Source organism: Lepidochelys olivacea (assembly GCF_965140295.1).
Source record: "Lepidochelys olivacea isolate rLepOli2 genome assembly, chromosome: 2".
Classification (NCBI taxonomy): domain Eukaryota; kingdom Metazoa; phylum Chordata; order Testudines; family Cheloniidae; genus Lepidochelys; species Lepidochelys olivacea.
In genome coordinates this window covers 122,486,397-122,499,469 of record NC_140412.1, presented here as the reverse complement: position 1 = coordinate 122,499,469, position 13,073 = coordinate 122,486,397, and the positions used below count along the sequence as shown (strand labels likewise).

General features: G+C 43.5%; 1 protein-coding gene across 1 annotated transcript in view; it reads right to left on the bottom strand.

Annotated features, from left to right (window-relative positions):
* VPS4B (vacuolar protein sorting 4 homolog B) overlaps positions 1 to 12,064 on the bottom strand; it is a 34,423-nt gene extending 22,359 nt beyond the window's left edge. The window contains exons 1-2 of the mRNA XM_084620782.1: positions 11,911 to 12,064; positions 3,231 to 3,342 (exon numbers count right to left, since the gene is read on the bottom strand). Of these exons, the coding sequence (XP_084476908.1) occupies positions 3,231 to 3,342; positions 11,911 to 11,934 (136 nt within the window). The 5' untranslated portion in view covers positions 11,935 to 12,064. The remainder of the gene's footprint in view (positions 1 to 3,230; positions 3,343 to 11,910) is intronic.
* Positions 12,065 to 13,073: the final 1,009 nt, after the last annotated feature.

Genomic DNA, 13,073 nt, shown 5'->3' with positions numbered 1-13,073 from the left:
ATAATTCTGTCCCCATTTTAATACTAAATTTAACAGAATACATAAGAAAGTAGCGTGTAGTAGTTTCTCCAATCTCAACGAACAAAAAGTAAATTGAAAACCTCCGACCTACAAGAAATCCATTGTGCTTAGTGAATGCTTCAAGAAGCATTTCGATGCTTATATTGCCAATATCCACCACATTATCTAAACACCAGCCAACTATTTCAAGAGAGCCATTTCCTTTTCCTTATCCTGTAGGAGAGAAAACTTGATTAAGCTAACAGGTTTTTGCTTAAGATACACTTTGAACTGGACTCTCTATTGAATGGGAAGACAATGCAAAGCAGAGCTCCATGGTGATATGTTCATTGTGATTTGTGTCGCTAAGCAGACGGGCTACTGTGGTTTGTAACAGGTGGAGATTTTTCAAAGCATGTGGCTTCACTCCTAGTTATGAGCTGCAATAATCAAGTCTGCAGATCACAAGTGTGGCGGTCACTATGACAAGGTTTGTACTGATAGGATGGGGTGCAACTTTAGAGCCAGTTGTGGGCGTTCTGGATCCCATGGCTAAAGCCTGACTGATTGAGAAGGATCAAGGATACTGGCAGATGGATGGCTTCTTGATTTGCTTGCTTAAAAAACGGATGTTACTGGGCAGTAGTTTAAGAGATCAGTGTTGAGCAGTGGTTTTTGTTTATTTACATTATATGTTCTCAACCCCCTTCTGCAATCTTCCAGTTTCTTAAAAAAAATAGTTGTCATTCACACTGAAAGGGAGATAGGCATAAAATCTGACCAACTTTTTCTCTGTTTAAGCTCAAAAGCTTGTCTCTTTCACCGACAGAAACCTCACTTATCTTGTCAACCTTTAGATAATAATTAATATAGTTATTATTGTCCTCCTGGTCTCTAATCTATTAAAAAGCATTTCAGGCTACACAACAAAAGGCATGCACGCTTTACTCTATGTATTAAGTCCCAAAAGCGTGCCCAGCATTGCAGAAAGCACAGAAAGATACATTCTCTTGCCCCATAGAGCAGAACATATAGACCAGGGTCGGCAACCTTCAGAAGTGGTGTGTTGAGTCTTCATTTATTCACTTTAATTTAAGGTTTCACGTGCCAGTAATACATTTTAACGTTTTTTAAAAGGTCTCTCTCTATAAGTCTATATATTATATAACTAAACTATTGTCGTATGTAAAGTCAACAAGATTTTCAAAATGTTTAAGAAGCTTCATTTAAAAATTAAATTAAAATGCTGATCTTACACTGCTGGCCCGCTCAGCCCGCTGCCAGCCTGGCGTTCCGTTCACCTAGGCCGGCAGCAGGCTGAGCGGAGCCTGCAGCCGGGACCCCAGATTGGCAGCAGGCTGAGCAGGGCCAGCGGCCGGGACCCCAGATTGGCAGCAGGCTGAGCAGGGCCAGCGCGCTACCAGTCTGGGGTTCTGTCTACCAGCTCCTGCCAGCCAGGGTCACGGTTGCCGGCCCCGCTTAGCCCGCTGCCGGTGCTCAGAGTGGGTACCTACCTTCTCCCTGGTTCTAGCCCATTCTCTTCTTCTTTCTCTGCACTGAGCTGAGGGTGGGAGTGCACTGAGCACAGGGCTGGGGGTGAAGGAGCAGGCTGCGGGTTGGGGTGAAGGGTCTGGCCAGGAGCTAGAATGACAGAGGGGGCTCAGGGTTGGGGCAGGAGGTTTGGGTGTGGAGTGCTTACCTGGGCAGCTCCCATTTGGTGCGAGGGGTGCAGGTGGAATGTGGGGGGAGGAGAGGCGCAGGAGCTCCCATTTGGTGCTCAGGGTGGGGTGGGAATGTGGGGGGTGCAAGAGTCAGGGCATTGGGGGGCTGGGAATGTATAGGGGGCTGGCGTCAGGATTGGGGTTGTGGGGGGGTGCAGAGGTCATGGCAGAGGGCTGGGGGTGTGGGTTAGGGTGTGGGGGTGCTCCCAGTCCCCTGCCCAGAGCAGCTCACGGCAGGGGGGTGGAGGGGATATGCCCTGATTCCACCCCCTTCCTCAAGACCCTACCCCCACCTCTTCTCCACCTCCTCCCCGGAGCAGCGAGTGCGCTGCAGCTCCGCTTCTCCCCCTCCCTCACAAGGGCCATCAGCTGATCAGCAGCAGGGAGGGAGAGGAGGAGGGGCAGGAACCCAGCACACTGGGGGAAAAGGTGGGGGAGGGGGGGAGAAGAGCGGGCCAGGGCAGGCAGGATTTTTAATGGTACGCTGCTGCCTGCCGGGGTCCCAGCCACCTGCCCCACTCAACTCGCTGCCGGCCTGGGTTCGGCAGCGGGCTGAGCGGGGCTGGCGGCTGGGACCTGGCAGGCAGCAGCGTGCCATTAAAAATCGGCACGCATGCCATAGGTTGCTGACCCCCGATATAGACAAACACAATCCACACACAAACTGCCCTGAATGATCAAATGGAAGTTACTTAAGATTTTTAAGTTATTGTATATGTAACAGCACCTCTAACTTGGGGTGAGTTTGCACTGGTAGGCTTGGCAGAAATAACACATTTTAAGGTGGAATTTAACTTAAGAAAGGCATCTCCTTGCACATCAAAGTCAAAAGCAAGAATTCAGGCATAAGGAGGCAACAGAGAAGGAAGCATGAACAGTAAAGGAAGGATATAAAGGGAACTGTAGACAAGGTATTGGCAGAAGAAAAATGAGAGAATAAATATAGGTCTAAACTATGTTCATTTGTGCAGAATCTTGAAGGTAAGCATAAGCAGCTTGAATTGTCAATGGAAAGAATGAAAAAGGGAAGCGTGACATTGTTACACCTGCAGGACAAGACAGTAACTTCTGTGGCGTCACTACACAAAGACTGGCTTTCCAGATACCACCTGATTTTCCCTACACGAAAAGGAAATACTTAACTCTTCCCATCCTCTACCTGTCCCCCCTACACTGTAGTCACCTTGGAACTTTTTGAAGACATCTAGCGTTGGTAGCAGGATTCCTTTCTAAATATCAACAAAGTGGACTATTTACAAGATTGGAGCAATTGGAGAGCATGTGCGTGGTAGAAAAGAAGATACACAATATGTGCCTTTAAATCAAAGTATAGCTGGCAAGTCTCATTTGACTGTTTGAGAGATTTAGTATCTTTAGACAAAACACTTGTTGATACTTAACATGGTGAATATTTTCCATTTTGGTTCTATCAGGTAGACTGCTGTAACTTTATATAATTTAGCTTTTAAAAAATTGCAGCAAATAGCTAGCTAATATTCCAAGTCTTACATTTAATTACATGGAGAAAATACTGCACAGCATGTTGGTACAAGCGGAGTGCTTCCTCATAGTTTCCTGCTTTGTCTTCTTGTGCTGCCTTGCTAGCAAGGTCTATTGCTTTCTGTAAAGCAAAAGAAAAAGTGGTGTGATTAAAATGACAACTATTATGCAAGAGTACTGCAACATTAGCGTGATAATTTAAGCGGTTGCACTAAAAGCTGATGCCTCGCCTTTACAATATGAATATCTACTGTGCAAACAAGTTGAAGGTAATTGATTATAAATTCATTGGGACTGTCCTTGTACAGCTCTGAATATAGGATAATTGAAAATTGCTAAATTATTATTAAATTGTAAATACTATGTAACTAATCTGCCAGGAAACTGGATCTCTTTCCATTTTGTGGTAATGAGACCTACTTCTAGAAGTACTGAAATAAAACTCACTGAGTATATATGGAGCACCTGATGGTCACATTCAGCAAAGGAACTCATGCTCATCTTCACTGGTGATATGCAACCAGTCTTCTTGTAAACACCAGAAGTAGTAATTACCCAAAACAATACCAGAGGTACAATTATTAGTAGAAATGTTAAATTTATATGTAATACCAAAAACCAGTTCTACTGCAGATTGAATTGAGTGTACTCTTCCATTACCAAATGAAAGAAAACATACTAAGGAGAAAAAAAGTCAGACTCCTGGCAGCAGCTGCGTGATACAGGTCTTACCCAGATTTTTATTTTGCTTAATTATATCATGTGACTAAGTAGAGTTATGCTTTCTGTAATGGTAAGTCTAAATGAGTTTTATCTGATACAAAATAAAACAGCACAGAATAAAAAAAATAAGTATGCCAAACAAATGCTTGCATTCAAAATAACAAATTGTAGTAACTTAGGCCATGCTCATGTAATAAGCTCCACATAAGGCCCTGGTTCTACAGTGAGCAATAAGTGCAAGGAGGAGACCTAAGTTGGAGCAACTGCTGTTGGGTGTCTCAGGGAGAAGGACTGACTTCAGAGTGGAACTGGGAAATATCAAGGTCACAAAGCTTTGTGAGAGAGCTGGCTGAGATCAGTGTGGACACAGAGCCAAGTGACCCAAGACTGGATATATCACAAAAGTGATTAAAAAAACCACATATAAAATGAAACCACCAAATGAAACAAAACGTTATGCCAACAATATATTCTAGGTGGAACAGTAGTGACACCTAGAGTTAAAGGCACTGAAGCATTTCTACTCTAACTCAGTTTTCAACTGCCTGCTGCTTGAGGAAGTTTGACCTAAGAACCTGATATTAAGATCTGATTGGAGTACATTCTTATTTTTTTAGTCTGAGCTAAAACAATTCACTTGTATCAAAACATGAAAAACATTTCCTTTTATTAATCATGAATGCAACCTTTTAAAATGTTCTAATGCTGACACAGCTGGGGTAGAAAGAAGGAATCTGACAAGAATAGTTCTTACCGATAAGAACTTTTCAGTGTTCTGCAAAGTCATACTTCACATGAACACAATTCAAGGTTTTTCTGTTAAACACTTTTAAAAGCAACATTAGAAACAACAGTAAGCTGACATGTGCTGAGATTGTGACAAAGCTATTCTCTTAATCTTTTAAGGGTGTACCAAGCCATTCATCAATTTCATGTATACAGTTTGCACTGTATGTGACAGACACACACTAGAAAGGAAAGAGTGCAACTCCTGAGGATCCAGGAAAAGGACTCTTCTATGAACTTTTTAAGGTGCATGAGTTAGGGGGCATTCTAGTGGTGTCTAGATCTTTTCCTGCTTAAAGAGTAAAAATAAATTAAAAAGTCTATTTTAAATGAATGTTAAAGTTACACAGGTAAGCTCTTAAGTCGTGAAATGCCAGAGCTGAAGTTGCATGTGCTACCATAACTCTGCTTCCCTTGTGCATGTGTTGCAAGACAGTTTATAATTCACCGTATTGTTTACAGCTAAGTAAAATGCCACTCGCTAGGTGTGCAGTCAATGATGGAGGACTCCACCCATCTCACTTCTTCCTAGATCTTTCACAGAAATGCACTCCATGAATCATTTATATAAGATGCCATACATACTTAAAATTATAAAATATAATTTGAGAAATACTGTGTGCATATGATAATATGTTCATAAGGAGTAGAATCAAGGTGGCATATACAGCCTTACCTAAGAAATGTCAAAGTTAAAGAGGGCTGGATTCTACAAACATGCATGAGTAAACTTTATTCATACAAGTCATCTCATTAATATCAATGTTACTACCTGCTTGAATAAAAACTAACTCACATTTAAGCATTTGGAGAATTTGGCTGTAAGAGCTTACTGGTGCAACCTTTAGGCCCTTTTCCTGAAAACACTTATCTGCTTATCTATATGAACTGTGAGTAGTCCCTATTAAAGTTAACTGGACTACTCACAGTAGCAAAGCTAAGCATTTGCATAAGTCTTTTCAGGATCAGGATCTTATTTTCTTTTAATGTAATTTGGCAGAATACAGAATGAGTTTAAAATCTATTCTACTAGGTTACCTAGTACATGACCTCCTAATTCTTTCCGGCATATTAAAATATAAAAGTTATGAAAATTTAAAAAAGCACTTTATTTTTAAATGAGTGGAAAAAATATAGAATTGTAGATACAGCAACAAACTGCAAATTCATGTCTTCATCTGAAGAGATATTAGCAGTAAAAAATATTTTTGTACTAGGCAACAATCAGTATCTGTCTACAGTACTTCTACAGCTAACTTGAAACCAACATGGCTACAACACTGCATACAACTTGAAATCTAGTCAATTTAGAAGTATTTTTATTAGTATTTATATTGCAGTAGCACCTAGAGGCTAACTAGGTCAGAGCCTCTTTGTGCTGAGTGTTGTACTCATATAGAGTAAGTCAACAGCGTACCTTCAACATATATCTGTAGTACATAAATCAGAAGTGATAGGCAGAAGTGTTCCTCTATACTAAGCTATTGGAGTGTTATAATTATTATTGGAGTGTTAATCCAGCGCTTCCAAATTTTTATTAGAGATCTCTTATGTTAATTGAAAAGATGTATGGAGAATCCACACCTTCTCAAATGTATTTTATCTTCATAGCTTAAAAATTTCTCAGGATACACTATCAAAGTCAACCATTACTAAAAATCTTTAATGAGGCTCCAATATGACTGAGCCACGTGAACCACTTCAATACAAATACCTGATAAAACCTGCATTATGATTTGAGATTAGTTCTGGGGGAAAAAAAAGATGTAATGTAGCAGTGCCAAGTATTTATAACTACAAGTTAAGAGTTACGTTTACTTGAACTCTAAAGTAGCAACAATTCTGTATTTCAAGGGTTCTGAATGTGGTTCTCATTCAGGTTAGGTGAAGTGGGGAAGTAGTATGGCTTTGTGCCATTCTTTATGTATGAAAAACTTTTCAGGAACTTTTTACTTTTCTTCCCTATCTTCTCAGAAATAAAAGGGGGAGATTTGCCTTTGAAAAATTTCCCCCAATAAGAAATTTGCTGGAAGTTTATCTTGGAGGACTCAGTTGTAGACTGGAAGCTGTTTCAGTACAAAACCTCAAAAAGTTGTAAAAAGTCTGAACAACAGTAATTACTCCTCAGTTAATCCAGTTTCATATCCTTGGTATCTCAAGAGGGTCTTCCAGGAAAAACAGGGCAAACAAGGACTGAATTCCTAACAAACAAGGACGAAGAGGCCTGCAAACATCAAAAAATGTCCTTCTATACAACGCTCTGTTCTTTCCAGATTACCTAACAGCTGTACTTATATTTGTGCATGGAGAAGGGGAACAGATTATTGGATGATTTTACATTTCTAACGAAGTATTTAGAATTTGATTTTATTTGGCTCACACCAATATAAAAATGTAGCCACAATTTACTTACCACACAACAAAAACACTAACCCAGGAACCTATCCTTGCAACAAAGCCCGTTGCCAACTGTGTCCACATACCTATTCAGGGAAAACCATCATAGGGCCTAATCACATCAGCCACACTATCAGAGGCTCGTTCACCTGCGCATCTACCAATGTGATATATGCCATCATGTGCCAGCAATGCCCCTCTGCCATGTACATTGGCCAAACTGCACATTCTCTATGTAAAAGAATAAATGGACACAAGTCAGACGTCAAGAATTAGAAAAAACCAGTCGGAGAACACTTCAGTCTCTCTAGTCACTCGATTACAGACCTAAAAGTGGCAATTCTTCAACAAAAAAACTTCAAAAAGACACTCCAACGACAGGTTTCAGAGTAGCAGCCGTGTTAGTCTGTATTCGCAAAAAGAAAAGGAGGACTTGTGGCACCTTAGAGACTAACAAATTTATTTGAGCATAAGCTTTCGTGAGCTACAGCTCACTTCATCGGATGCATTCAGTGGAAAATACAGTGGGGATATTTATATACACAGAACATGAAACAATGGGTGTTACCATACACACTGTAAGGAGAGTGATCACTTAAGATGAGCTAATACCAGCAGGAAAGCTGGGGGAGAGGGGGAACCTTTTGTAGTAATAATCAAGGTGGGTCATTTCCAGCAGTTGACAAGAACGTCTGAGGAACAGTGGGAGGGGGAATAGTTTTACTTTGTGTAATGACCCATCCACTCCCAGTCTCTATTCAAGCCTAAGTTAATTGTATCCAGTTTGCAAATTAATTCCAATTAAGCAGTCTCTCGTTGGAGTCTGTTTTTGAAGTACTGTCACTTTTAGGTCTGTAATCGAGTGACCAGAGAGACTGAAGTGTTCTCCGACTGGTTTTTGAATGTTATAATTCTTGACGTCTGATTTGTGTCCATTTATTCTTTTACATAGAGACTGTTCTCTTTGACCAATGTACATGGCAGAGGGGCATTGCTGGCCCATCCAACGAGAGACTGCTGAATTGGAATTAATTTGCAAACTGGATACAATTAACTTAGGCTTGAATAGAGACTGGGAGTGGATGGGTCATTACACAAACTAGAACTATTTCCCCATGTTTATTTCCCTTCCTGCTGTTCTTGTAAAGTGCTGGAAATGGCCCACCTTGATTATCACTACAAAGGGTGCCCCCCCCCCGCTGGTACTAGCTCACCTTTCCTGGTCACTCTTGTTACAGTCTATATGGTAACACCCATTGTTTCATGTTCTTTGTGTATATAAAAAGAAAAGGAGTACTAGTGGCACCTTAGAGACTAACCAATTTATTTGAGCATAAGCTTTCGCGAGCTGCAGCTCACTTCACTGGATGCATTCAGTGGAAAATACAGTGAGGAGATTTATATACACACAGAATATGAAAAAATGGGTGTTATCATACACACTGTAAGGAGAGTGATCACTTAAGATGAGCTATTACCAGTGGGGGGGGGGACCTTTTGTAAAACTGTTTCCCCATGTTTATTTCCCCCCACACACCTCCCACTGCTCCTCAGACGTTCCTGTTAACTGCTGGAAATGGCCCACCTTGATTATCACTACAAAAGATTTTCTCCCCGCCCCCTGCTCTCCTGCTGGTAATACCTCATCTTAAGTGATCACTCTCCTTACAGTAAGAAAAGGAGTACTTGTGGCACCTTAGAGATGAACCAATTTATTTGAGCATGAGCTTTCGTGAGCTACAGCTCACTTCATCGGATGCATACCGTGAAAACTGCAGAAGACATCATATACACACACAGAGACCATGAAACAATACCTCCTCCCACCCCACTGTCCTGCTGGTAATAGCTTATCTAAATTGATCATCAAGTTGGGCCATTTCCAGCACAAATCCAGGTTTTCTCACCCTCCGCCCCGCCCCCCCCCCCCCACACAAACTCACTCTCCTGCTGGTAATAGCCCATCCAAAGTGACCACTCTCTTCACAATGTGTATGATAATCAAGATGGGCCATTTCCTGCACAAATCCAGGTTCTCTCACTCCCTCACCCCCCTCCAAAAAGCTATTACCAGTAGGAGAGTGAGTTTGTGTGTGTGGTTTTTGGAGGGGGGTGAGGGAGTGAGAGAACCTGGATTTGTGCTGGAAATGGCCCACCTTCATTATCATACACATTGTGAAGAGAGTGGTCACTTTGGATAGGCTATTACCAGCAGGAGAGTGAGTTTGTGTGTGTGTGGGGGGGGGGGGGCACGGAGGGTGAGAAAACATGGATTTGTGCTGGAAATGGCCCAACTTGATGATCACTATAGATAAGCTATTACCAGCAGGACAGTGGGGTGGGAGGAGGTATTGTTTCATGGTCTCTGTGTGTATATAATGTCTTCTACACTTTCCACGGTATGCATCCGATGAAGTGAGCTGTAGCTCACGAAAGCTCATGCTCAAATAAATTGGTTCGTCTCTAAGGTGCCACAAGTACTCCTTTTCGTTTTGCGAATACAGACTAACACGGCTGTTACTCTGAAACCTCTCCTTACAGTGTGTATGGTAACACCCATTTTTTCATGTTCTGTGTGTATATAAATCTCCTCACTGTATTTTCCACTGAATGCATCCGACGAAGTGAGATGCAGCTCACGAAAGCTTATGCTCAAATAAATTGGTTAGTCTCTAAGGTGCCACTAGTACTCCTTTTCTTTTTGCAAATAGAGACTAACACGGCTGCTACTCTGAAACCTGTGTATATAAAATCTCCCCACTATATTTTCCACTGTATGCATCCAATGAAGTGAGCTGTAGCTCACGAAAGCTTATGCTCTAATAAATTTGTTAGTCGCTAAGGTGCCACAAGTACTCTTGTTCTTTTTACAGATACAGACTAACATGGCTACTACTCTGAAAATTACTTAGAGTAACTATACACTTATATAGTAAAAGTTACTATATTCAGTTCTCTCATACACAGTTATTTCCTCTGCTAACTGTACTAACAATAAGAAAAGGAGTACTTGTGGCACCTTAGAGACTAACAAATTTATTAGAGCATAAGCTTTCGTGAGCTACAGCTCACTTCATGGGATGCATTGTCCTTTGTCTCTTGTGCATACATCCATGTCAGGATTTGGGCTCTCTCTAACACATCAGACAAAACAAAGTTGATACACAGCAGCAGCACCAGTAGGGCTCAGAAGAGAAGTAGCACAGTACCTTTATTGTTTGGTTTTGACACAATGGCACTGGAGCAAAAACCTTTTGGTTTCAGGTAGATTAAACTAAAGGGAGCTTGTTTCAAAACGGAGACCTTTTAAATAGGAGCCAACAGGTGTGAGAAATTTTGAATCTTTGTCTCATTAAAACCATGAGCAAAATCTTCTCTTTGGGGGGTGGAAGGGGGAGCGGTATGTGAAAAGACCACCTGCTAAAGCAGATCCCCAGCAAGCAGAGGAGGTTGTGTTACCTTCCTGTCCTGCTCCTACCAAACAAACAAAAATCTACATACTTCATTGGCCACTTCTGAAACCCACTTAAACTAGCCTGAAAACTCTGACAAGGGGCCTATGCCTCCCCTTTTATAAACACAGGAAAATAATACAGAAACAACATGTTAGACTGCTAGAGATTCCAGAGCATAAATTTCATTGTGGCAAGGAAGGCTTCTAAAAAATGTTCTTTTAAGTGCTATGATAATAAAAATAATAGTGAATCAGGAAAAAAAAGTGTGTGTGTGTGAGAGAGAAAAAAAACTAGGGCCTAGTCTGCAGCCAGTTTTGTCACAGTGTAACTATTTCAGTTACAGGGGCGATTTTTTATTTAAACCAAATAGTTATATCAGTATAACCACCTTTATAACTAATCTAGCAGGACAGCAGTTGTAAGTGTGTTACCACTTTAACAATACCAGTACTACTTTTGTGGGAAGACAAGGAGAAGGGAAGCATAGTGCCCCTCCCACCCCCAAAAAAGTGACCATGCAGCCAACAGAGCAGAGGGGATATTAACAATTACAGATCGCTCCTACTCCAACCTAAAATATATGGTAGCATGTGGGATATATGCTTCTTCAAGTTATCAGAAACAACTGAGGACTTAATTGAAAAATGAGGAGGTAAATCTATGTGCTATCCTGGGCGTATGGTAAGAGATGACAGTGAACATCACTGTGCATAGCAACTGAACCAGGACGCTAACGGCAAATGGACAAAGGGGATAAACCCCCAAGCAGGGCAGACATATTATACCAACAGGACAATTTATTTAAACTATGACAGAGGGTGCATTTTAAAAACAAATCAAGGTATTTTAAAGGCTTAAGGTAGACAGGACAAGAGATGCTTTAACATATGTTGGCTGGATGAAGATCGTCCTGGCCACCTACCAAGCGTAAATCCCCCTTTCTAACACTAGGGATTGAGGAGAGAGGTAGGTAAAAGCGGGTAAGGCGACACGGTTTAAAGTAAACCCCATGCTTTTTATCCGACTCGAGACAAACCGCAAGATACTCGACAGAAGCCGTCCCAACCGGTGCCGAGAGCCGCAGGCATTTAAGGGATGCACTATGGAAGCACCAGCACCCAGGGGCGGACATCCCCCCACAGCCGCTCCCTTCAGCCCCGCTCCCCACCCCAGACACCGCCCGCCCCCTCCCCAGACCCTGCCCGCCCACCCCCCACACCACCCTCGGCCCCGACACCCCCTTCCCCTCCCCAATCCCCCAGTCGGCCCCGACACCCCCTCCCCCAGCAGGACGCTCTGGGCGGGGCCCCGGCTCCGCCTGTCTCCACCTGCAGGTTGGATGACGCGGCCATGGCGGGGGACGCCGCTGCCGCGCTGTGTCCGGTCTCTGGAGCTGCTCCCAGCTGCGGAACCCACTGCCCGGACCCCGCGCTACTTCCGTATCCAAAACGCCGCCGGGACCCCCCCCTCCGCTTCCGCTTCCGCCCAGCGCCCGCGTGATTGCGCGTGACGTCATGCAGCCGCTCCCTGGGCGGAGGCTGGCGAGGCTGTGGGCGGGGCCGGGCGGGACCTTGTGCGCAGGAGCCGCCGCAGCCCCACCCCCAGCGTCCCACGGGCCGCTCCCCGCCTGCAGTGGTAGCGCCCCGGTGCGGAGGGCCGGAGGCGGCCCCTGCCTGTCAATCAGAGCCGCGCGTCGGTCGCCTCACGCGGTCCCTGCTTTAGGAGCGTCCGCTCCTTCCTGCATGTCACCTGCAGCCTGGGTGTGGGCACCTGAGTCCTGGACCTCTCCTTGCACGCCCGGCGGCGTGCACAGCTCTGGCCATGGCTAGGGCACTGGGAGCGTCCTGCTCTTTCCACCCTTTTGTGACTTGCCCGCCCCCCCCCCAGTCACCAGATGTTTAAAATTGGACTGTAAACCACTTCCAAGCTGGCCCCAGGATTTTGTGTTTGGACGTACAGTGCCTAGCACACTGGTGGGTGCTATGCAATCTTAGTGCTTATGTGGGGCCTTTGTGTAGGCTCATGGATCAGTAACCATCATCTGGACCATGGAAAAGAAGCCCTTGAGGAATTCCACCATGATTTCAACAGTTTCTGTCCCACTATCAACCTCAGCCTGGACTAGTCCACACAAGTCCACTGTTCCTCACACATTCTTGTCAACTGCTGGAAGTGGCCCACCTTGATTATCACTACAAAAGGTTCCTTCCCCACCTCTCCCCATCTCCTGCTGGTAATAGCTCACCTTACCTGATCACTCTCCTTACAGTTTCATGTCTCCATTGTTTCATGTTCTCTATGTATATAAAGCTCCCCACTGTATTTTCCACTGAATGCATCCAATGAAGTGAGCTGTAGCTCATGAAAGCTTATGCTCAAATAAATTTGTTAGTCTCTAAGGTGCCACAAGTACTCCTTTTCTATTTCATTCACAAAGGTCAGATTTTGTGTTACTCATTCCGCTACAGTATTTGTGTAAGTGTGCGTATGG